The 27,976-nt window shown below is 52.9% G+C and overlaps 1 protein-coding gene across 3 annotated transcripts in view; it reads right to left on the bottom strand.

Moving 5' to 3' along the window:
- Positions 1–27,976, bottom strand: part of sned1 (sushi, nidogen and EGF-like domains 1) — a 250,937-nt gene that overhangs the window by 181,221 nt on the left and 41,740 nt on the right. For all 3 annotated transcript variants that reach the window (XM_060834967.1, XM_060834966.1, XM_060834968.1), the window contains exon 2: positions 15,184–15,471. In XM_060834967.1, coding sequence (XP_060690950.1) covers positions 15,184–15,471 — 288 coding nt within the window. The remainder of the gene's footprint in view (positions 1–15,183; positions 15,472–27,976) is intronic.

Here is a 27,976-nt window from a genome sequence, read left to right as displayed (position 1 = left end):
CACACCGATATCCCAGTGTCCCACAACCCATAACGATATCCCACAGCGTCCCACACCGATGTCCCAGTGTCCTAGACCCCATTCCGATATCCCACAACGTCCCACACCCCACCCCAATATCCCACAGCGTCCCACACCCTGCACCGATATCCCACAATGTCCCACACCCCACACCGATATCTCAGTGTCCCACAGCCCACAACGATGTCCCACAATGATCCACACTGATATCCCAGTGTCCCACACCCCACACCGATGACCCACAGAGTCCCACCCTCACACCAATGTCCCACACCTTACATCGATATCCCACAGTGTCCAACACCCCACACCGATGACCCACAGCGTCCCACGCACCACACCAGTGTCCCACACCCCACACCAATGCCCCATGGTGCCCCACACCCCACACCGATATCTCAGTGTCCCACTGCCCACACCGATGTCCCACAATGATCCACACCCAACACCGATGTACCACATTGTCCCACACCACACACCGATGACCCACAGCGTCCCACACTCCACACCAAAATCCCAGTGTCCCACACACCACACCGATAACCCACAGCGCCCCACACCCCAAACCAATGTCCTACAGAGACCTCACATCACACACCGATATCCCACAGTGTCCCACACACCAGACCAATATCCCACAGCGTCCCATACCCACACCGACGTCCCATAGTGTCCCACACCCCACACCGATGTCCTACAGAGACCTCACATCACACACCGATATCCCTCAGTGTCCCACACCGATATCCCTCAGTGTCCCACACCCCACACTGATGACCCACAGTGTCCCACACTCCACACCGAAATCCCAGTTTCCCACAAACCACACCTATGTCCCACAGTGTCCCAGACCCAACACCTATGTCCCACAGTGTCTCACACTCCACACCGATGTCCCACAATGTCCCACACCCCACACCGATGTCCCACAATGATCCACACTGATATCCCACAGCGTCCCACACCGATGTCCCACAGTGTCCCACAACCCACACCGATATCTCAGTGTCCCACACCCCACACCAATGTCCCACAATGATCCACACTGATATCCCACAGTGTCCCACACCGATAACCCACAGAGTCCTACCTCCCACACCCCACACCGAAATCCCACAGTGACCCCACAGCGATGTCCCACACCGTCCCACACCCCACACTGATATCCCACAGTGTCCCACACCACACACCGATACGCCAGTGTCCCACACCCCATACCAATGCCCCACAGTGACCCACACACCGCACTGATATCCCAGCGTCCCACACCGATATCCCACAGTGACCCCACACCGATGTCCCACAGTGACCCACACCCCACACTGATATCCCACAGTGTCCCACAGCGTCCCACACCGATGACCCACAGCGTCCCACACCCCACATCGATGACCCACAGCGTCCCACACAACGCACACCGATGTCCCACACCCCACACAGATGTCCCAGTGTCCCACACCCCACACCGATATCCCACAATGTCCCACACCCCACCCCGATGTCCCACACCCCACACCGATGTCCCACAGTGTCCCACACCGATATCCCACAGTGTCCCACACTGCACACCGATGTCCCACACCGATATCCCACAGCGACCCACACCAATGACCCACAGCGTCCCACACCCCACACCGATGTCTCACAGTGTCCCACACCGATATCCCACAGTGACCCCACACTGATGTCCCACAGTGTCCCACACCCCACACCAATGACCCACAGTGTTCCACACCCCACACCGAAATCCCACAGTGTCCCACACACCGCACCGATATCCGAGTGTCCCACACCTCACACCGATGTCCCACATGGTCCCACATCCCACACTGATAATCGACAGTGTCCCACACCCTACACCGATGTCCCACAGCGTCCCACACCGATATCCCACAGTGTTCCCACACCCCACACCGATATCCCACAGTGTCCCACACCCCACACCATTGTCCCACATTGTTCCCACACCCCACACCGATATCCCACATTGTCCAACACCCCACACCGATGACCCTCATCGTCCCCACATCCCACACCGATATCCCACAGCGTCCCACAGCCCACACCGATGTCCTACAGAGACCCCACACCACACACCGATTTCCCACAGTGTCCCAAACCCCACACCGATGTCCCACAGTGTCCCACACCCCACACCGATGTCCCACAGCATCCCACACGCCACACCGATGTCCCAGTGTCCCACACCCCACACCGATATCTCAGTGTCCCACAGCCCACACCGATATCCCACAATGTCCCACACCCCAAACCGATGCCCCACAGTGACTCACACCCCACATCGATGTCCCACAATGTCCCACACCCCACACCGATGTCCCACAATGTCCCACACCCCACACCGGTGTCCCACAGTGGCCCACACCCCACACCGGTGTCCCACAGCGTCCCACACCAATATCCCACAATGTCCCACACCCCACACCGATGGCCCACAGTGTCCTACCCCCCACACCAATGTCCCACACCCCACACCAATATCTCACAGTGTCCCACACCAATATCCCAGTGTTCCACACCCCACACCGATATCCCACAGTGACCCCACACCGATGTACTACAGTGTCCCACACCACACACCGATACGCCACAGTGTCCCACACCCCACACCAATGCCCCACAGCATCCCGCACCGATGACCAACAGTGTCCCACACCTCACACTGAAATCCCACAGTGTCCCACACCGCACACCGATGTCCCACAATGCCCCGCACTGATATTCCCCAGTGTCCCACAGCGTCCCACACCGATGACCCACAGAGTCGCACACCCCACATCGATGACCCACAGCGTCCCACACACCCCACACCGATGTCCCACACCTCACACAGATGTCCCAGTGTCCCACACCCCACACCGATATTCCACAATGTCCCACACCCCACACCGATGTCCCACAGTGTCCCACACCGATATCCCACAGTGTCCCACACGGCACACGATGTCCCACACCAATATCCCACAGTGACCCCACACTGATGTCCCACAGCGTCCCACACCCCACACCGAAATCCCACAGTATCCCACACTCCACACCGATATCCTAGTGTCCCACACCTCACACCGATGTCCCACAGGCTCCCACACCGATATTCCACAGTGTCCCACACCCCACACCATTGTCCCACAGTGTTCCCACACCCCACACCGATATCCCACAGTGTCCCACACCCCACACCGATTTCCCACATTGTCCAACACCCCACACCGGTGACCCTCATCGTCCCCACATCCCACACCGATATCCCACAGCGTCCCACAGCCCACACCGATGTCCTACAGAGACCCCACACCACACACCGATTTCCCACAGTGTCCCAAACCCCACACCGATGTCCCACAGTGTCCCACACCCCACACCAATGTCCTGCAGAGACCTCCCATCACACACCGATATCCCACGGTGTCCCACACCCCTGTCCGATATCCCACAATGTCCCACACCCCACACAGATGTCCCACAGTGTCCCACAGTCCATACCGATATCCCACAGTGTCCCATGCACCGCACTGATATCCCAGTGTCCCATATCCGACACAGATGTCCCACATCGCCCCACATCCCACAACGATGTCCCACAGCATCCCCACACCCCACACTGATAACCCACAGCGTCCCCACAACCCATACCGATGTCCCACAGTATCTCCACACCCCGAACCAATATCCCACAGTGTCCCAAACCTCACATCGATGACCCACAGCGACCCCACACCGATGCCCCACAGTGACCCACACTCCACACCGATATCCCAGTGTCCCACACCCCACACCGATGTCCCACAGTGTCCCAGACCCCACACCTATGTCCCACAGCGTCCCACACCCCACACCGATGTCCCACAGTGTCCCACACCCCACACCGATGTCTCACAGTGTCTCACACCCCACACCGATATCCCACAATGTCCCACACCCCACACCAAAATCCCACAGTGTCCCACACACCGCATTGATATCCCAGTGTCCCACACCCCACACCGATATCCCACAGTGACCCCACACCGATATCCCACAGTGTCCCACACCACACACCGATATGCCACAGTGTCCCACACCCCATACCAATGTCCCACAGCATCCCACACCGATGACCAACAGTGTCCCACACCCCATATCGATATCCTATAGTGTCCCAAACTCCACACCGATATCCCAGTGTCCCACAACCCACAACGATATCCCACAGTGTCCCACACCGATGTCCCAGTGTCCTAGACCCCATTCCGATATCCCACAGCGTCCCACACCCCACACCGATATCCCACAGTGTCCCACACCGATATCCCACAGTGTCCCACACCCCACACCGATATCCCACAACGTCCCACACCCCACCCCAATATCCCACAGCGTCCCACACCCTGCACCGATATCCCACAATGTCCCACACCCCACACCGATGACCCACAGAGTCCCACCCTCACACCAATGTCCCACACCTTACACCGATATCCCACAGTGTCCAACACCCCACACCGATGACCCACAGCGTCCCACGCACCACACCAGTGTCCCACACCCCACACCAATGCCCCATGGTGCCCCACACCCCACACCGATATCTCAGTGTCCCACTGCCCACACCGATGTCCCACAATGATCCACACCCCACACCGATGTACCACATTGTCCCACACCACACACCGATGACCCACAGCGTCCCACACTCCACACCAAAATCCCAGTGTCCCAGACACCGCACCGATATCCCAGTGTCCCACACCCCACACCGATAACCCACAGCGTCCCTCACCCCACACCGATATCCCACAGTGTCCCACACCCCAAACCAATGTCCTACAGAGACCTCACATCACACACCGATATCCCACAGTGTCCCACACACCAGACCAATATCCCACAGCGTCCCATACCCACACCGACGTCCCATAGTGTCCCACACCCCACACCGATGTCCTACAGAGACCTCACATCACACACTGATATCCCACAGTGTCCCACACCCCACACCGATATCCCTCAGTGTCCCACACCCCACACTGATGACCCACAGTGTCCCACACTCCACACCGAAATCCCAGTTTCCCACAAACCACACCGATATTCTACAGTGTCGCACACCAATATCCCACAGCGTCCCACACCCTGCACCGATATCTCAGTCTCCCACACCGATGCCCCACAGTGTCCCACACCCCACACTGATGTCGCACAATGTCCCACAATGATCCACACCGATATCCCACAGTGTCCCACACCCCACACCGATGACCCACAGTGTCCCACACCCCAAACCGATGTCCCAGTGTCCCACACCCCACACCGATGTCCCACAGTGTCCCACACCCCACACCTTATTCCAGTGTCCCACACCCCTCGCCGATATCCCACAGTGTCCCACATCCCACACCGATGTCCCACACCCAACACTGATCTCCCACAATGTCCCACACTCCACACCGATGTCCCACAGTGTCCTACACACCATACCAATATCCCACAATGTCCGAAACCCCACACCGATATCCCACAGTATCCCACACTGATGTCCCACAGTGTCCCACACCCGACACCGATGACCCACAGAGTCCCACCCCCCACACCAATGTCCCACACCCCACACTGATATCCCAGTGTCCCACACCCCACACCGATATCCCACAGTGTCCCCACACCGACGTCCCACAGTGTCCCACAAACCACACCGATATCCCACAGTGTCCCACACTGATATCTCACAGTGTCCCACACCCCACACCGAAATCCCACAGTTTCCCACAAACCACACCAATATCCCACAGCGTCCCTCACCCCACACCAGTGACCCACAGTGTCCCACACCCCATACCGATGTCCGAGTGTCCCACACCCCAAACCGATTTCCCACAGTGTCCCACACCCCACACCGATATCCCACAGTGCCCAACACCCCACACCGATGTCCCACAGAGTCCCCACACCCCACACCAATATCTCATATTGTCCCACACCCCACACCGATATCGCACAGTGTCCCACATCCCACACCGATGTCCCAGCGTTCCACACCCCAAACCGATGTCCCAGTGTCCCACACCAATATCCCACAGTGTCCCACAGCCCACACCGATATCCCAGTGTCCCTCATCCCTCACCGATATCCCACAGTGTCCCACACCCCACACCGATATCCCAGTGTCCCTCATCCCTCATCGATATCCCACAGTGTCCCACATCCCACATCAATATCCCACAGTGTCCCACACCCCACACCAATATCCTACAAGGTCCCACACCCCACACCGATGTCCCACAGTGTCCCACACCGATATCCCACAGTGTCCCACACGGCACACCGATGTCCCGCACCGATATCCCACAGCGACCCACACCAATGACCCACAGCGTCCCACACACCACACCGATGACCCACAGCGTCCCACACCCCACACCGATGTCTCACAGTGTCCCACACCAATATCCCACAGTGACCCCACACTGATGTCCCACAGCGTCCCACACCCCACACCGATGACCCACAGTGTTCCACACCCCACACAGATGACCCACAGCGTCCCACACTCCACACCGAAATCCCACAGTATCCCACACTCCACACCGATATCCTAGTGTCCCACACCTCACACCGATGTCCCACAGGCTCCCACACCGATATTCCACAGTGTTCCCACACCCCACACCATTGTCCCACAGTGTTCCCACACCCCACACCGATATCCCACAGTGTCCCACAACCCACACCGATTTCCCACATTGTCCAACACCCCACACCGGTGACCCTCATCGTCCCCACATCCCACACCGATATCCCACAGCGTCCCACAGCCCACACCGATGTCCTACAGAGACCCCACACCACACACCGATTTCCCACAGTGTCCCAAACCCCACACCGATGTCCCACAGTGTCCCACACCCCACACCAATGTCCTGCAGAGACCTCCCATCACACACCGATATCCCACGGTGTCCCACTCCCCTGTCCGATATCCCACAATGTCCCACACCCCACACTGATGACCCACAGTGTCCCACAGTCCATACCGATATCCCACAGTGTCCCATGCACCGCACTGATATCCCAGTGTCCCATATCCGACACAGATGTCCCACATCGCCCCACATCCCACAACGATGTCCCACAGCATCCCCACACCCCACACTGATAACCCACAGTGTCCCCACAACCCATACCGATGTCCCACAGTATCTCCACACCCCGAACCAATATCCCACAGTGTCCCAAACCTCACACCGATGACCCACAGCGACCCCACACCGATGCCCCACAGCGACCCACACTCCACACCGATATCCCAGTGTCCCACACCCCACACCGATGTCCCACAGTGTCCCAGACCCCACACCTATGTCCCACAGCGTCCCACACCCCACACCGATGTCCCACAGTGTCCCACACCCCACACCGATGTCTCACAGTGTCTCACACCCCACATCGATATCCCACAGTGTCCCATACCCCACACCGATGTCCCACAGCGTCCCACACCAATATCACACAGTGTCCCACACCCCACACCGACATCCCACAATGTCCCACACCCCACACCAAAATCCCACAGTGTCCCACACACCGCATTGATATCCCAGTGTCCCACACCCCACACCGATATCCCACAGTGACCCCACACCGATATCCCACAGTGTCCCACACCACACACCGATATGCCACAGTGTCCCACACCCCATACCAATGTCCCACAGCATCCCACACCGATGACCAACAGTGTCCCACACCCCATATCGATATCCTATAGTGTCCCAAACTCCACACCGATATCCCAGTGTCCCACAACCCATAACGATATCCCACAGCGTCCCACACCGATGTCCCAGTGTCCTAGACCCCATTCCGATATCCCACAACGTCCCACACCCCACCCCAATATCCCACAGCGTCCCACACCCTGCACCGATATCCCACAATGTCCCACACCCCACACCGATATCTCAGTGTCCCACAGCCCACAACGATGTCCCACAATGATCCACACTGATATCCCAGTGTCCCACACCCCACACCGATGACCCACAGAGTCCCACCCTCACACCAATGTCCCACACCTTACATCGATATCCCACAGTGTCCAACACCCCACACCGATGACCCACAGCGTCCCACGCACCACACCAGTGTCCCACACCCCACACCAATGCCCCATGGTGCCCCACACCCCACACCGATATCTCAGTGTCCCACTGCCCACACCGATGTCCCACAATGATCCACACCCCACACCGATGTACCACATTGTCCCACACCACACACCGATGACCCACAGCGTCCCACACTCCACACCAAAATCCCAGTGTCCCACACACCACACCGATAACCCACAGCGCCCCACACCCCAAACCAATGTCCTACAGAGACCTCACATCACACACCGATATCCCACAGTGTCCCACACACCAGACCAATATCCCACAGCGTCCCATACCCACACCGACGTCCCATAGTGTCCCACACCCCACACCGATGTCCTACAGAGACCTCACATCACACACCGATATCCCTCAGTGTCCCACACCGATATCCCTCAGTGTCCCACACCCCACACTGATGACCCACAGTGTCCCACACTCCACACCGAAATCCCAGTTTCCCACAAACCACACCTATGTCCCACAGTGTCCCAGACCCAACACCTATGTCCCACAGCGTCCCACACCCCACACCGATTTCCCACAGTGTCCCACACCCCACTCCGATGTCCCACAATGATCCACACTGATATCCCACATTGTCCCACACCCAACACCGGTGTCTCACAGTGTCTCACACTCCACACCGATGTCCCACAATGTCCCACACCCCACACCGATGTCCCACAATGATCCACACTGATATCCCACAGCGTCCCACACCGATGTCCCACAGTGTCCCACAACCCACACCGATATCTCAGTGTCCCACACCCCACACCAATGTCCCACAATGATCCACACTGATATCCCACAGTGTCCCACACCGATAACCCACAGAGTCCTACCTCCCACACCCCACACCGAAATCCCACAGTGACCCCACAGCGATGTCCCACACCGTCCCACACCCCACACTGATATCCCACAGTGTCCCACACCACACACCGATACGCCAGTGTCCCACACCCCATACCAATGCCCCACAGTGACCCACACACCGCACTGATATCCCAGCGTCCCACACCGATATCCCACAGTGACCCCACACCGATGTCCCACAGTGACCCACACCCCACACTGATATCCCACAGTGTCCCACAGCGTCCCACACCGATGACCCACAGCGTCCCACACCCCACATCGATGACCCACAGCGTCCCACACAACGCACACCGATGTCCCACACCCCACACAGATGTCCCAGTGTCCCACACCCCACACCGATATCCCACAATGTCCCACACCCCACCCCGATGTCCCACACCCCACACCGATGTCCCACAGTGTCCCACACCGATATCCCACAGTGTCCCACACTGCACACCGATGTCCCACACCGATATCCCACAGCGACCCACACCAATGACCCACAGCGTCCCACACCCCACACCGATGTCTCACAGTGTCCCACACCGATATCCCACAGTGACCCCACACTGATGTCCCACAGTGTCCCACACCCCACACCAATGACCCACAGTGTTCCACACCCCACACCGAAATCCCACAGTGTCCCACACACCGCACCGATATCCGAGTGTCCCACACCTCACACCGATGTCCCACATGGTCCCACACCGATATCCCACAGTGTTCCCACACCCCACACCGATATCCCACAGTGTCCCACACCCCACACCATTGTCCCACATTGTTCCCACACCCCACACCGATATCCCACATTGTCCAACACCCCACACCGATGACCCTCATCGTCCCCACATCCCACACCGATATCCCACAGCGTCCCACAGCCCACACCGATGTCCTACAGAGACCCCACACCACACACCGATTTCCCACAGTGTCCCAAACCCCACACCGATGTCCCACAGTGTCCCACACCCCACACCGATGTCCCACAGCATCCCACACGCCACACCGATGTCCCAGTGTCCCACACCCCACACCGATATCTCAGTGTCCCACAGCCCACACCGATATCCCACAATGTCCCACACCCCACACCGATGCCCCACAGTGACTCACACCCCACATCGATGTCCCACAATGTCCCACACCCCACACCGATGTCCCACAATGTCCCACACCCCACACCGGTGTCCCACAGTGGCCCACACCCCACACCGGTGTCCCACAGCGTCCCACACCAATATCCCACAATGTCCCACACCCCACACCGATGGCCCACAGTGTCCTACCCCCCACACCAATGTCCCACACCCCACACCAATATCTCACAGTGTCCCACACCAATATCCCAGTGTTCCACACCCCACACCGATATCCCACAGTGACCCCACACCGATGTACTACAGTGTCCCACACCACACACCGATACGCCACAGTGTCCCACACCCCACACCAATGCCCCACAGCATCCCGCACCGATGACCAACAGTGTCCCACACCTCACACTGAAATCCCACAGTGTCCCACACCGCACACCGATGTCCCACAATGCCCCGCACTGATATTCCCCAGTGTCCCACAGCGTCCCACACCGATGACCCACAGAGTCGCACACCCCACATCGATGACCCACAGCGTCCCACACACCCCACACCGATGTCCCACACCTCACACAGATGTCCCAGTGTCCCACACCCCACACCGATATTCCACAATGTCCCACACCCCACACCGATGTCCCACAGTGTCCCACACCGATATCCCACAGTGTCCCACACGGCACACGATGTCCCACACCAATATCCCACAGTGACCCCACACTGATGTCCCACAGCGTCCCACACCCCACACCGAAATCCCACAGTATCCCACACTCCACACCGATATCCTAGTGTCCCACACCTCACACCGATGTCCCACAGGCTCCCACACCGATATTCCACAGTGTCCCACACCCCACACCATTGTCCCACAGTGTTCCCACACCCCACACCGATATCCCACAGTGTCCCACACCCCACACCGATTTCCCACATTGTCCAACACCCCACACCGGTGACCCTCATCGTCCCCACATCCCACACCGATATCCCACAGCGTCCCACAGCCCACACCGATGTCCTACAGAGACCCCACACCACACACCGATTTCCCACAGTGTCCCAAACCCCACACCGATGTCCCACAGTGTCCCACACCCCACACCAATGTCCTGCAGAGACCTCCCATCACACACCGATATCCCACGGTGTCCCACACCCCTGTCCGATATCCCACAATGTCCCACACCCCACACCGATGACCCACAGTGTCCCACAGTCCATACCGATATCCCACAGTGTCCCATGCACCGCACTGATATCCCAGTGTCCCATATCCGACACAGATGTCCCACATCGCCCCACATCCCACAACGATGTCCCACAGCATCCCCACACCCCACACTGATAACCCACAGCGTCCCCACAACCCATACCGATGTCCCACAGTATCTCCACACCCCGAACCAATATCCCACAGTGTCCCAAACCTCACATCGATGACCCACAGCGACCCCACACCGATGCCCCACAGTGACCCACACTCCACACCGATATCCCAGTGTCCCACACCCCACACCGATGTCCCACAGTGTCCCAGACCCCACACCTATGTCCCACAGCGTCCCACACCCCACACCGATGTCCCACAGTGTCCCACACCCCACACCGATGTCTCACAGTGTCTCACACCCCACATCGATATCCCACAGTGTCCCATACCCCACACCGATGTCCCACAGCGTCCCACACCAATATCACACAGTGTCCCACACCCCACACCGATATCCCACAATGTCCCACACCCCACACCAAAATCCCACAGTGTCCCACACACCGCATTGATATCCCAGTGTCCCACACCCCACACCGATATCCCACAGTGACCCCACACCGATATCCCACAGTGTCCCACACCACACACCGATATGCCACAGTGTCCCACACCCCATACCAATGTCCCACAGCATCCCACACCGATGACCAACAGTGTCCCACACCCCATATCGATATCCTATAGTGTCCCAAACTCCACACCGATATCCCAGTGTCCCACAACCCACAACGATATCCCACAGTGTCCCACACCGATGTCCCAGTGTCCTAGACCCCATTCCGATATCCCACAGCGTCCCACACCCCACACCGATATCCCACAGTGTCCCACACCGATATCCCACAGTGTCCCACACCCCACACCGATATCCCACAACGTCCCACACCCCACCCCAATATCCCACAGCGTCCCACACCCTGCACCGATATCCCACAATGTCCCACACCCCACACCGATATCCCACAATATCCCACACCCCACACCGATGTCCCACAATGATCCACACTGATATCCCAGTGTCCCACACCCCACACCGATGACCCACAGAGTCCCACGCTCACACCAATGTCCCACACCTTACACCGATATCCCACAGTGTCCAACACCCCACACCGATGACCCACAGCGTCCCACGCACCACACCAGTGTCCCACACCCCACACCAATGCCCCATGGTGCCCCACACCCCACACCGATATCTCAGTGTCCCACTGCCCACACCGATGTCCCACAATGATCCACACCCCACACCGATGTACCACATTGTCCCACACCACACACCGATGACCCACAGCGTCCCACACTCCACACCAAAATCCCAGTGTCCCAGACACCGCACCGATATCCCAGTGTCCCACACCCCACACCGATAACCCACAGCGTCCCTCACCCCACACCGATATCCCACAGTGTCCCACACCCCAAACCAATGTCCTACAGAGACCTCACATCACACACCGATATCCCACAGTGTCCCACACACCAGACCAATATCCCACAGCGTCCCATACCCACACCGACGTCCCATAGTGTCCCACACCCCACACCGATGTCCTACAGAGACCTCACATCACACACTGATATCCCACAGTGTCCCACACCCCACACCGATATCCCTCAGTGTCCCACACCCCACACTGATGACCCACAGTGTCCCACACTCCACACCGAAATCCCAGTTTCCCACAAACCACACCGATATTCTACAGTGTCGCACACCAATATCCCACAGCGTCCCACACCCTGCACCGATATCTCAGTCTCCCACACCGATGCCCCACAGTGTCCCACACCCCACACTGATGTCGCACAATGTCCCACAATGATCCACACCGATATCCCACAGTGTCCCACACCCCACACCGATGACCCACAGTGTCCCACACCCCAAACCGATGTCCCAGTGTCCCACACCCCACACCGATGTCCCACAGTGTCCCACACCCCACACCTTATTCCAGTGTCCCACACCCCTCGCCGATATCCCACAGTGTCCCACATCCCACACCGATGTCCCACACCCAACACTGATCTCCCACAATGTCCCACACTCCACACCGATGTCCCACAGTGTCCTACACACCATACCAATATCCCACAATGTCCGAAACCCCACACCGATATCCCACAGTATCCCACACTGATGTCCCACAGTGTCCCACACCCGACACCGATGACCCACAGAGTCCCACCCCCCACACCAATGTCCCACACCCCACACTGATATCCCAGTGTCCCACACCCCACACCGATATCCCACAGTGTCCCCACACCGACGTCCCACAGTGTCCCACAAACCACACCGATATCCCACAGTGTCCCACACTGATATCTCACAGTGTCCCACACCCCACACCGAAATCCCACAGTTTCCCACAAACCACACCAATATCCCACAGCGTCCCTCACCCCACACCAGTGACCCACAGTGTCCCACACCCCATACCGATGTCCGAGTGTCCCACACCCCAAACCGATTTCCCACAGTGTCCCACACCCCACACCGATATCCCACAGTGCCCAACACCCCACACCGATGTCCCACAGAGTCCCCACACCCCACACCAATATCTCATATTGTCCCACACCCCACACCGATATCGCACAGTGTCCCACATCCCACACCGATGTCCCAGCGTTCCACACCCCAAACCGATGTCCCAGTGTCCCACACCAATATCCCACAGTGTCCCACAGCCCACACCGATATCCCAGTGTCCCTCATCCCTCACCGATATCCCACAGTGTCCCACACCCCACACCAATATCCCACAGTGTTCCACACCCCACACCGATATCCCAGTGTCCCTCATCCCTCATCGATATCCCACAGTGTCCCACATCCCACATCAATATCCCACAGTGTCCCACACCCCACACCAATATCCTACAAGGTCCCACACCCCACACCGATGTCCCACAGAATCCCCACACCCCACACCGATATCCCACATTGTCTCACACCCCACACCAATGTCTCACAGAGTCCCATACCCCACACCAATATCCCACAGCGTCCCACACCGATGTTCCAGTGTCCCACACCCCACACCAGTATCCCACAGTGTCCCACACCCCTCACCGATGTCCCACAGTGTGTCACACCCCACACCGATGTCCCACAGTGTGTCACACCCCACACCGATGTCCCACAGTGTGTCACACCCCACAGTGATGTCTCACAGAGTCCCATACCCCACACCAATATCCCACAGCATCCCACACCGATGTTCCAGTGTCCCACACCCCACACCAATATCCCACAGTGTCCCACACCCTCACCGATGTCCCACAGTGTGTCACACCCCACAGTGATGTCTCACAGAGTCCCACACCCCACACCGATATCCCACAGCATCCCGCACTGTTATCCCACAGCGTCCCACACTAAACAGTGTCCTTCCAGAAATGCTGCTATCCCATTGGGTCTCTCCCTACCGTGAAGGTCCTGTCTATGTTTGGCAGGTTCCTGCATCGAGGCTGGGCTGTTGACACTTGATGAGGCACAATGACTCTAGTACGGTTAGTCTGATGATAACAGCATGGTACGATAGCTAACTCTGAATCTTGTTTAATGTACCTTCTCCCCCATCAGAATGTGAGGAGAGGGGGAAAGCTACATTAAACAAGATTGAGAGATAGGTCTTGCACCATGCTGTTATCTAGAAACAAACTATATGACTGCTCTGACAGAATAGATCGCGGGAAGAATTCAAAGTGTGCATGCTGACAAAGAATCGATTCTTTAACCCCTACCGGTGAGAATGTGCTTCCTCCGAAGAATGTCACTTTATACCAAGTGGCCACAAGTGCCCACTTGGAGTTGAAGTCCTTCAGCTCTGGAAAGTACATCCTGATATCGTCTGTTGTGCTCTGCAGTGTGGCAGGGTCTTTTGTCTCCCTGTAGAAGACGTCACCAGCTCGCCGATTGTCCACATCTGCCCAGAATGCCGCCACCACCCGTCGGTCATTAGAGATGGGAAATGCCACTGGAGTGAACTGCGACACCTCTTTCAGGAATGATATAATCCCATTGTTGTTCACCTGATGGGAAAAGGACATTGATGATGCTTAGCTTTTTGGAGAAAGGCGGAAAGGATTGGAGAACCTCAGCTACATGACCAACACAGCAACGTCCTCCAAGGAGGAGGCTGGAGCATAAGTTCATAAGACATAGGAGCAGAATTAGGCCATTTGGCCCATTGAGTCTGTTCCGCCATTCAATCCTGGCTGATTTGCTACTTGCCCCCATTTTCACACCTTCTCCCCAGAATCCTTCAACCCATTACCAATGAACTCTTCCTTAAACTTACTCACTTTCCCAGCGTCCACCGCACTTTAGGGTAGGGATTTCCATAGCTTCACAACTCTCTGGGAGAAGTAGTTTCTCCTGAATGCTGTTGTAAATTTGCTACTCCTTAAAACTGCTTGAAGCCTAGTCACTGTTTCTTGTTAAAATATATTGATGCACAAGAATTCCTCCAACCTAATCCTTCACACAGCTCACAACCAAAACAACTTCACCACGACATATCCTTGCTGAATTCTGTCAGGTCCCGGGGCTATCCCACTTTTCCCAGGGTTTCCTGCTGCTGAGCTTTGTACCTGGCTGACTTCAAGAGATTTGTTGTATTGAATATCGAAAGGATCACAAACCGAAGCATCGAACTGATCTCCCTTCTCCTCTCGCAAATCCCACACCGAGAGTATCCAGGTCATCACTTTTTAACAGTGGGCTGCTTTGCGGTAAATGGGACCAGAGCCCAAATTTTCCGACTGGAAAGCTGGACAGGGCTTGTGTGCCTGGGCACCCAGATGGTGCCAATGCAGCAGCCTCAGCAGAAATTACCTGGAGGGTTGAAATTCCCGATGGGCAAATGGGCCAACTCTGAATGAGCGCTGGGGATGTTGGAAGCCCGGATAGTTACTGAGGAAACGTCAAAGGGATTTAAACCTGTTTGACTGCTAGCTAACTGTAAAACTGAACCCCTCTCCCCATCCCTGCAACGACCTATGTCAGTCAGACTCCCCGTTCCCAGTGTCAAATCCAGAGTACCTGACAATCTGATCCAAGCCATGTTCCCACCAAGCCTGACACAATCCCCCCATCTCTCCACCCCTGCCACTAGAGCTGCTAAAGAGTTTCCCCCGAACCAGAAAGTCCCCAGTGACTTAGCTCATGACCTCCCTCCCCCGACTAGACTCAAGCCCACCTCACCCTGTACCTGACCAGCCATACAATCTGCACCTCATCTCCCAAACCCCTCATGGAACTCTCCAACCCCACTTCTGCCCAGATATAACCCAACACCCCCGCCCCTCCCACTCCCTCACAAGACCTATTTTAAGCCTCCACCTGCCTTTGTGTCAGTCTACAATCTAATATATCACCACCCAAACCCCACCCATATGGTGCACCACATCTACACCCACATGGTACCTTACCCTCACACCCATTCGACACCCACCACCACCATCTCTCCACCCCCAAAGATGGCACTTTACTCCCAGCTGGCATCTGACCCCCACACCCAACAGATACCCCTCCCTCAACCCCACCTGGCACCCTACACCCCCACAACCAAATGGTGCCTCCACCTTGTACATAACCACACCCCACACCTGGCACCTTACTACCACACACACCTGGCACCTTATCCCAGCACACACCTAGCACCTGACCCTCATTCCCACCTGGCATCTCACCTGGCAACTGTCACCAACACCCACCTGGCACCATACAATCTGACAACCATCTGACATTCCCATCTGGTACCTTACCCCACACACACCTGGCACCTTACCCCACACACCTGGCAGCTAACCTCCATACCCACCTGCACTCTAGAACCATCTGGCACCCCTACCTGGTACCGTACCCCACACACACCTGGCACCTGACTGCCACACTCACCTGGCACCTTACATCCCCACACACACCTGGCATCCCCACCTGACACCTTACCCCCCACACCCACATGACACCCTATAGTCCCACATCCTCCTGGCACTGCACACTTACCTGCCCGTGCATTCATCCACACCGACCCAGCTCCCCCATTCCCCTCTCCTCCCCCACCTGCCAGTTTACATCCTGGCACCCTATTACCCCATCCACTAGGCACCCTACCCCTCCCATAGTGTTCTTCTCTCAGTAGTCGTCAAGTTGGCGTAAGGGTATTTAAATGACAGAACAGTACACTCGCTGTGTTAAAGACGGGTATCATTTCGATGTGCTTCCACTCTGCAGCTGGCTGTCCCAGATTCTGGGAGCTGACGACACTGATACAGCTGGGAAGACTCCTGGCATGCAAACGCGCCTGAGAAGCTGCTCCAAATGTAAGTGGGCAGCTTCCAGCCTGATTTGGATTGGAGACAGGGATTCCTATTGCTTGGATGAGCTGGACTGGAAGATTCAGGCCAAGGTCGTTTGAGGCTTTCTGGAAAAGAGCCACTGGCAAGAAGTCATTGTTCCCTTTTATATACTTTCTCATTTATTCTTTCATGGGAAGTGGACAGCACTGGCGAGGCCAGCATTTGTTCCCTGACAGCTCTTGAGCTGACCGCTTTCCACACACAGCCGCTCTGTGATTCCTTGCGTGGTGACCCACACTGGTGCTTGTACATGGGATTGACGTCCAATTCTGGAAATTCCTGCTCCACACGGTCCACGCAGCCAGGAAGAACATCGGGGAGGAATGCTGTTAAGAGTCAACCATGTGGCTGTGAGTCTGAGGTCACATGTCGGCCAGGCCAGGGGAGGATGGTAGATTTCCTTCCAGGAAGGACACTAGTGGGTTTTTAAAACAATCTATGATGGTTTCATACTCACCGTGACTGAAACCAGTTTTGCAATTCCAGGTTTTACCAATTGAGTTTAAATTCGCATTCCTGATGTAGGGCTTTTGCCCAAAACGTTGATTTTCCTGCTCCTCTGATGCTGCCTGACCTTTTCCAGCACCACTCTAGTCTTGACTCTGATCTCCAGCATCTGCAGCACCCACCTCTGCCTTTAAATTCCCACCAGCTACGGGATTTGAGCCCCTATCCCAACAGTTTGAGCTTGGCTGTCTACATACTGTGCCACCACCCCCTCCGGAAGTATACGGTGGAAGCGTGCTACAGAACTCCAGCTAACAGCTGAGACACATTGACCCCTGCAGGGTGCGCAACTCTCTGAGATCCCGAGGGACCGAAGATTCTCAATTGAGGATTCTCAATTGGGGTACGGTACGGTGGGGGAGGGGAGGGGAATGGGGGAGCTGGGTCGGTGTGGATGAATGCACGGGCAGGTAAGTGTGCAGTGCCAGGAGGATGTGGGACTATAGGGTGTCGTCATGTGGGTGTGGGGGGGGTAAGGTGTCAGGTGGGGATGCCAGGTGTGTGTGGGGATGTGAGGTGCCAGGTGAGTGTGGCAGTCAGGTACCAGGTGTGTGTGGGGTACGGTACCAGGTACAAGGTGGAAACCAAATTTCAGATCGGCACAAAGCAAAAGCCCTCAATCTATATCTTCACCCTCACTCACTTCATGGTACCATCCTCACCACTTAGAACAAACATGTCAGTGATAGTGTAATTATAACAAAACTGAAAGCCAAAGCAGCCAACATATAAGAGAGAGAAGGAAATCACTGTCTCACAAACAGCTCAGATGATTGTTCGTGGTTGCATCTGGGATCTTGTCCCAGAGAAGAGGTGCCATGAGCTATTTTATTCAAGTAACAGCACAATATGAAGGCAAGTCGTTAGTGTTGGAGTAATCACATTTTAACCTGTTGATAAAGTAGCCCTAATCAGCCCAGTTGGCAGCACTCTCACTCCCTGAGTGTGTTCTCTCAGCTAAACATCAAAGGTCCCATGCGACTATCCTACGGGAGAGCCGAAGGCTTTCCTGGTATCTCGGCCAACGTTACAAGTCAACCTCTATCAGAGATAAGAGATTATTTGGCCATTATCACATCGCGGCTTATGGGACAGTGTCCTGCTTAAATTGGCTGCTGTATTCCCAATGGAACAACAGTAACTACACTTAGAATTTACCTCATTGGCTACAAATGCTTTGGGACATTTTGCAGTGTGTAATAGGAACGTAAATTTTCCTTCCTCTGAAGATCCCACTTTGGGTGGATAATGGTGTTAATTTTTAAGAGGCGCAAGGTAAAGATTTAAAATATTCAATAGGAATTTTTAAAAAATATTTTAAATAATTTCTTTAAAAGAACGAGAGAACTAATTGAGTGACATAGGATGTTAAAGGGGATTAACAAAGTAGATGTAGAGAGGATGTTCCCCCACATGCGGCAATCTAGAATGAGAGATTATAGTTTTAGGTTAACGAGTGGCAGATTTGAAACAGAGATGATGAAGAATTACCGTTCTGAAAGGATGTGGAGGTGTTGGACTGGGGTTATCAAAGTTAAAAACACACACAACGCCAGGTTATAGTCCAATAGGTTTATTTGGAAGCACAATAACCTGATGTTGTGTGGTTTTTAACTTTCTCTCAAAGAGTCATAAATCTGTGGAATTCCCTACCCCATAGTGCAGTGGGTACTGGGACACTGAATAAATTTAAGGAGGCGATAGACAGATGTTTCGTTGAAGAGTTATGGAGAGTGGGCAGGAAAGTGGAGTTGAGGTTGAGATGGGATCAGCCATGGTCGTATTACACCCGTAAGACCATAGGAAATAGGAACAGGAGTAGGCCGTTCAGCCCCTCAGGCCTGCTCTGTCATTCAATTGGGTCATGGTTGATCTGACACTCCTCACACCCACTTTCCTACCACCTCGATTCCCTGACGGCACGACCCTATTCCCACTGCTCGCTGTACCAAGCAGTTCCAAAGACTCAAGTCCCTGAAAGAAAAAATTCCTCCTTATCCCAGTCTTAAACTTATTCTGAGACTATACCCTCTAGTCCCTCAAGAGGGGAAACATCCCTGTCAAGCCCTTTAAGGATCCTATAAGATCACCTCTTGTTCTTCTACATTCCCATGAGTAGATTCCCAACCCATTGCTCCATATTGGGCATCACCCTGGTGAACCTTCTCTGAACAGCCTCCAATGAAATAATATCTTTCCTTAAATAAGGGGACCAAAACTGCTCCCAGTACTCCAGATGTGCTCTCACCAGCACCTTGCATAGCTGCAGTAAGACTTCCCTACACTTACACTCCAACCTTCTTGACATAAGGGCCAACATTCCATTAGGAGAAAGCGAGGACTGCAGATGCTAGAGATCAGAGTCAAAGGGTGTGGATTGTTGAGTGCATGTGTCCCAGAGATGTTCTCTGAAACGTTCCACAAGTTGGCGTCCTGTCTTCCCAGTGTACAGGAGACCGCATCAAGAGCAACAGACACGGTAGATGACATGTGTGGAGGTACAGGTAAATCTCTGTCGGATGCGGAATCACATGTAGAATCCCTACAGTGTAGGAACAGGAGGGTGCTGCTGGCTCCCAGCAGCTGCCATGGTCAGCGATGGAAGAGCTGAAGCAAATAGCCTGGAGATTTCCGCACTGTATGGCATCCGAAGTTGAGGCTGAGAGATGGAAACTTTCTGAGATCTGGCTGGTTGCTTGGGTGAAAAGCATCAGAGCTCAGCATATGTAGTGAGGTCTGAAAGTCCCTTGTTGGAGAAGAGTGATCTTCAATGTAAGTGATATCATTCTCTGAGCTGTTCTATTGTAGAATCCATTTCTCACCATAGCATCCTCATCAGTGGGAGTTGTAAAGGCCACTTCAGCTGTTTGGATTGGGGGACTTAGAAATCAGAAAAGATACACCTTTAAACAAAGGGACTGTGGATATTCCAGATTTAAAAAAAAAATATTTACTGGAACTGATTACAAGTTGCATTTACAATGTTGTCTAATTCAAGCAGTGGGGAAGGGTGTGTGTCCGTCCGTCCGTCCGTCCGTCCGTCCGTCCAAGGCAGTCTTGCCCAGTGACAGACTTTGGATTGATTGTTCATGTAGCAGGAGTGGTCAGGAGTACTCAGCATAGTGACAACCTCTTCACTACTTTGAATGTGTGGCTGCAGCTTTCTGTTTGAACAATACGGCGCAGATAACCAGCCGGTGAAGCTGAAAACATCTCTCTCTCTCTCTCTCTCTCTCTCTCCTCCTCTCTCTGTGCAAATTCTCTTCTTGAAAGGATAAAGGAAAAATCAGTTTCAGAGAAATTGCACGGGCAAATCCTTAACCAATGAATGAAAGATGAAGAACTAGGGTGTCTGCAACCTCATGCCTTCAATGACTCAAAAGGGATTAGAGGGGAACTTAACGAAAACATCTCATGGATGCTAGATAAAGTGGATCTGGGCCATTGAATACATTCAATAGTGGATCGGATGATTTTAATTGACAAGGATGTCAGAGGTTGCAGGAGACACATAGTTACCTCAGTTTCACTTGCCTATCAGTTCCGCCAATGTTTTGCAGGAGCAGCCTTGATGGGTCAAATGGCCAACTCCCTCTCCTCATTCTTGTGACTGACTGAAGAGGGAACTTGTTGAGTCCTCAGCTCCTTAGTTTCTGCCTTGGGACACTGTGTCATAAAGGATCATTCAGCCCCTAGCAGCAGTTATTATTAAAAAGGGAGACTTGTATTTGTAAAACAACTTGTTATGACCTCAGGATGTTCCCAAAGTGTTTTGCGGCCAATGCAATATTTTTAAGCTGAGTCACTTAAGAAATACATCAGCCAGTTTGCAAACGGAAAGGGTTCATAAACGAGAACACAAATATGGCCAAGGCATTCCTGTCCTGAGAATTGGCCTGTTACCACAAGATGGCACTGCAACACCAAGGTTGCTCACTGTGCACTGACTGACCCTCGACAAGAGGCTTTGAGGGGGCTTCAGTAAACTGGCCAAGTGGGTAGCAGGAAGTGGTTTCATCAGAGATAGCTCAGGAGGCACAAGATGAGTTGAATCAAGTATCTGACCCCATCTTTGATCCAAAAGGCCATGGTTCGAGTCACGCCTACTCCAGTGGTGGGTCATATTTGGACAGGTTGATTAAAAACACCTAGAGTCAGCATATACGATCTGAACGTGTCAATAATAAAAAGAGTGAAGCATGAACTGGTAATGGATTAATGGGTTGGCGTGGATTTGATGCCCAACGCACTGAGTCAAAGACACAATGATCTCCATCAAGTCAGGTCGGCTGCAGGGTGTAAACTGATATAACAGAAGGATGCCATGACCACACTGCCCAGTGACTGCAGCTTCCAATGGTGGTCAGTGAAACACAAAAGGAGATTCAAGTGTTCAGGGACAATATCAGGGGAAGGTACGAGTTGCTCTCACCGTGGCCAGTTTAGTAAAGTAGACAAAGATGCACACTGAGGGTCTTCAAACCGAAGGGAGACAATGACACACAGAGTCAAACACAAATGGGAAACACAGGGTCAAACTCAATACTGAGGAGGGGACTCAGTATTAAACTGGTATGGAGGAGGGTGGGTAACTCAGAAAAACCGATACAGTGGGCCAGTGGTTAAACCAATGTGAGCTGGGGTGACAAGAGGTCAATCTGATACTGCACTGGGGGGAATCAAAGAGTAAACTAATGCACGTGGGAGGTTTGAGTCATTTTCCCAGATTCAAAGAGGCCATTATTGACACAACAGCTGGAAGCTGTAATCATGGCACTGTTGATCAAAGAGGATGGTGGTCTACATTCTGACCAGAGGATCTACAATGGCCTAGATCATCCTTACAGTCTGATAACATCATCGGAAGATGACTTGTCTTTAAAACACAGTTAAGAAAAAGGGAAAAATTTGAACTTTTAAGATCCTATCGCTAAATTGATCTCACGCCGACCAGGATTCTCATTGGCACAGGGCTGTGGGGTGTAGCAATCTCTCTATGCTTTGCCAGAGGGTCATTCTTCTTGCATTCAAATGGGCTGTTCTACCAGAGTGTCACCAAATTTGTCTTCACAGCACCTGGAGATACCTGTGCCATGTACATAGCAGCAGACAGCAGTGGTAGCCATCATGGAAGGAGAACCTGGAATGTTTTTGTTATGGCGCCCAGTGTGTGGACACTGTAAAATGTTACAGGTTCCTGAGGCAACGTCACTGTGGCTTTTTAATCAATTAGTGGAATCTCTATAAGAAAGGAGATGCATTTGCTGTGAAAAGAATCACAGAATTATGAATGTTGCAGAAGGAGGCCATTCAGCCCCATCATGTCTATGCTAGTTCCTGAAATGAGCAACTCCTCACTCCTCATTTAGTGCCATTCTCCAACGATCTCCTGCTGTTCGCCGAGCTTGGAATTTGTGTTGCAGACATTTCGTCCCCTGTCGAGGTGACATCCTCAGTGCTTGGGAGCCTCGTGTGAAGCGCTTCTGTGATCTTTCCTCCGGCATTTGTAGTGGTTTGAATCTGCCGCTTCCGGTTGTCAGTTCCAGCTGTCTGCTGCAGTGGCCAGTATATTGGGTCCAAGTCGATGTGCTTATTGATTGGATCTGTGGATAAGTGCCATGCCTCTAGGAATTCCCTGGCTGTTCTCTGTTTGGCTTGTCCTATAATGGTAGTGTTGTCCCATGGTCTCATTCTATGTAACAGCACTGTTCATCTCTATCGACAAAACCTAGCCAGAGAAACAATAGCCAACCTGCTGGACATACAGAACAGACAACAGGACGTTGAACCTATTAACAAACACTGCATACTCAAACTACTGGACCTGTGCCTCAAAACACACTTCACATTCAACAACCAAATATATGAACAAATCATCGGCACACCCATGGGCTCACCCATCTCTGGACTCATAGAAGAAGCGGTAATACAAAGATTAGACCAAACAATCTTCCCGCAAATTCAACCCAAACTCTGGGTCAGATATGTGGATGACACCTTTGTAATCATTAAAAACACAGAAATAGAGAACACACACTGGATCATTAACGCCACACTCACAGGAATCCGATTCACTAGAGAGGAAGAAAAGGACAACCAACTCCCATTCCTAGACGTGATGGTACAGAGAACACCGAACGTAGAATTCACCACAAAGGTATACAGGAAAGCCACACACACAGACCAAGTCCTGAACTATGAAAGCAACCACCCCAACACACACAAAAGAAGTTGCATCAAGACACTATTCAAAAGGGCCACAACACACTGCAGTACACCAGAACTGCAAAAAGAGGAAGAAGAACACCTATACAATGTATTCGCCAAAAACAGATACCCCCGCAATTTCATCAACAGATGCCTCAGGGAAAGACAACGGAACGAGGACACGCCGCAACCCAAAGGACTAGCCACACTACCATACATCAAAACCATTTCTGAACTGAGAGCCAGACTGCTGCGACCACTAGGACTCATAACAGCACACAAACCAACAGCCACTCTCAGACAACAACTCACCAGAACGAAGGACCCGATACCCAGCAGGAGCAAAACCAATGTAGTGTACAAAATCCCATGCAAGGACTGCATAAAACACTACATAAGACAAACAGGAAGACAGCTAATGATCTGCATCCATGAACACCAACTAGCCACAAAACGTCACGACCAGCTATCCTTAGTAGCCACACACGCAGATGACAATCAACATGAATTGACTGGGACAACACTACTATTATAGGACAAACCAAACAGAGAACAGCCAGGGAATTCCTAGAGGCATGGCACTTATCCACAGATTCAATCAATAAGCACATCGACCTGGACCCAACATACTGGCCACTGCAGCGGACAGCTGGAACTGACAGCCAGAAGCGGCAGAGACAAACCACTACAAATGCTGGAGGAAAGATCACAGAAGCGCTTCACAGGTGGCTCCCAAGCACTGAGGATGTCACCTAGACAGGGGACGAAACGTCTGCAACACAAATTCCCAGCTCGGTGAACAGAACCACAACAACAAGCCCCCGAGCTACAAATCTTCTCCCAAATGTTCTCCTCCTAATCCTCAACACCATTCTTTTTAATTAACAGTGTATTTCTCTTTCAAAGGCCTCATCTGTACTGGTTTCTCGCACAATTCCAGGCCTTAACCACTCGCTGTGTAAAAAAGGCTCCTCTCATATTGCTTTCACTCCTTCTATCAATTACCTTAAATATGTGTCCTCTTGATCATGATCCTTTCACGAGGTGTAACACTCTGTCCCTATCTACTATGTACAGACACCTTGTGATTTTGAGCACCTGTATCAGATCTCCTCTCAGACCCCTCCTCTCCAATGCAAAGTGTTCTAACCTCTCGAGCTCATTTCCACGACTGCAGTTCAACATCCCTGAAGCTATTGTCTTAAATCTTTTCTGTACCCTCTTCACCTCCTTCCTAACATGAGGTGCCCAGCACTAGAAGCAATACTCCAGCTGAGCACAAACTAATGTCCTTATACAAATGCAAATAACCTCCTTGCTCTTGTACTCCAGAGTCTCATTAATAAACCAAGGATACTGTGTGCACACTTTGCACTTGCATTGTCAAACACTAACTATCCAGATAAGTATTTTTCTACAGTGCTGGATCCCAATGAAGGTACGTAAGCAAATACTGTATACATTCTGATTACATAAGTAATGTGGTGAGCTATAACTGGGAGAATTTAACAAAAAAATCCATTTGGGAGATGTGAGCATCTAAGCATTTGTTGCCTATCCCTGCTTACCCATGAACTGTTCCAGAGGGCAGTTAAGAATCAACCGAATTGCAATGTGCCTGGATTCTCAGGTAGACCAAGTTGGGTTATCACTCGTTACATCTTTGTTCCAAACGTGGATAAAATGTCAGAGGTGAGGTGAAAGCGACTGACCTGGACATCAAGGCTGCATTTGACCAAATGCAGCATCAAGGAGTCCCAGCAAAGTTTAAAATTCAGCTGGTTGGAGTCATACCTGGCACAAGGGAGGATAGTGGTGGCTGCTGGAGGTCAATCATCTCAGCTCCAAGACTTCACTGCAGGAGTATTCCCCAGACCCAACCATCTTCAGCTGCTTCATCAATGACCTTCCCTTCATTACAGGGTTCGATGTGGGGAGCTTGACTGAGGATTGTACGATTAATGACGCTCCAGATACTGAAGTATTCCAAGGCTAAATGCAACAAGACCTGGACTATATCCAGTCTTGGGCTGACCAGTGTCAAGTGATATTCACACTACACAAGGATCTGGGGAGCAGAAGAGTAAACTGGAGAGAAATGACAGGACCCACAAAACACTGGGAGGAACAGGTACAGTAAAATAGAGATTAGTAGGTTAAAGGAGGAAAGAAATGAAACTAAAGCCAGGGTCACGCAACATGTAAGTGAATGCATGGAGTATAGTAATAAAGACAGGGAACTGCAGGTTCAGATTGCTATGTTGGATTGTGATGTTGTGACGGTAACAAAGATGTTTAGATCTCATGGAATACAGGGAGAACTAGCCATTTGGATACAGAACTGGCTCAAAGGTGGAAGACAGAGGATGGTGGTGGAGGGTTGTTTTTCAGACTCGAGGCCTGTGACCAGCAGAGTACCACAAGGATCAGTGCTGGGTCCTCTACTTTACCTAAATGATTTGGATGTGAGCATAAGTGGTAGTTAGTAAGTTTGCAGATGACACCAGAATTGGGGGTGTAGTGGACAGCGAAGAGGGTTACCTCAGATTACAACAGGATCTGGACCAGATGGGCCAATGGGCTGAGAAGTGGCAGATGGAGTTTAATTCAGATAAATGCGAGATGCTGCATTTTGGGAAAGCAAATCTTAGCAGGACTTATACACTTCATGGTAAGGTCCTAGGGACTGTTGCTGAACAAAGAGACCTTGGAGTACAGGTTCATAGCTCCTTGAAAATGGAGTCACAGGTAGATAGGATAGTGAAGGTTTTTGGTATGCTTTCCTTTATTGGTCAGAGTATTGAGCACAGGAGTTGGGAGGTCATGATGCGGCCATACAGGACATTGGTTAGGCCACTGTTGGAATATTGTGTGCAATTCTGGTCTCCTTCCTATTGGAAAGATGTTGTGAAACTTGAAAGGGTTCAGAAGAGATTTACAAGAATGTTGCCAGGGTTGGAGGATTTGAGCTACAGGGAGAGACTGAACAGGCTGGGGCTGTTTTCCCTGGAGCGTTGGAGGCTGAGGGGTGACCTTACAGAGGTTTACAAAATTATGAGGGGCAAAGTATTTTCCCTGGGGTCGGGGAGTCCAGAACTTGAGTGCATAGGTTTAGGGTGAGAGGAGAAAGATATAAAAGACACCTGAGGGGCAACTTTTTCACACAGAGGGTGGTAAGTGTATGGAATAAGCTGTCAGAGGAAGTGGTGGAGGGTGGTACAATTGCGACATTTGAGAGGCATTTGGATGGGTATATGAATAGGAAGGGTTTGGAGGGATATGGGCCGTGCTAGCAGGTGGGACTAAATTGGGTTGGGATGTCTGGTTGGCATGAATGGGTTGGACCGAAGGGTCTGTTTCCATGCTGTACATCTCTATGACTCTATGACATGGGTCAAGACACAGCAGGACTAGATGTTAAATATTCCCGGTCACAAAGCATTCAAAAAGGTGGGGAAGG

This window comes from Hemiscyllium ocellatum, chromosome 13, assembly GCF_020745735.1.
Source record: "Hemiscyllium ocellatum isolate sHemOce1 chromosome 13, sHemOce1.pat.X.cur, whole genome shotgun sequence".
NCBI lineage: Eukaryota > Metazoa > Chordata > Chondrichthyes > Orectolobiformes > Hemiscylliidae > Hemiscyllium > Hemiscyllium ocellatum.
This window is presented reverse-complemented; position numbering and strand designations above follow the sequence as displayed.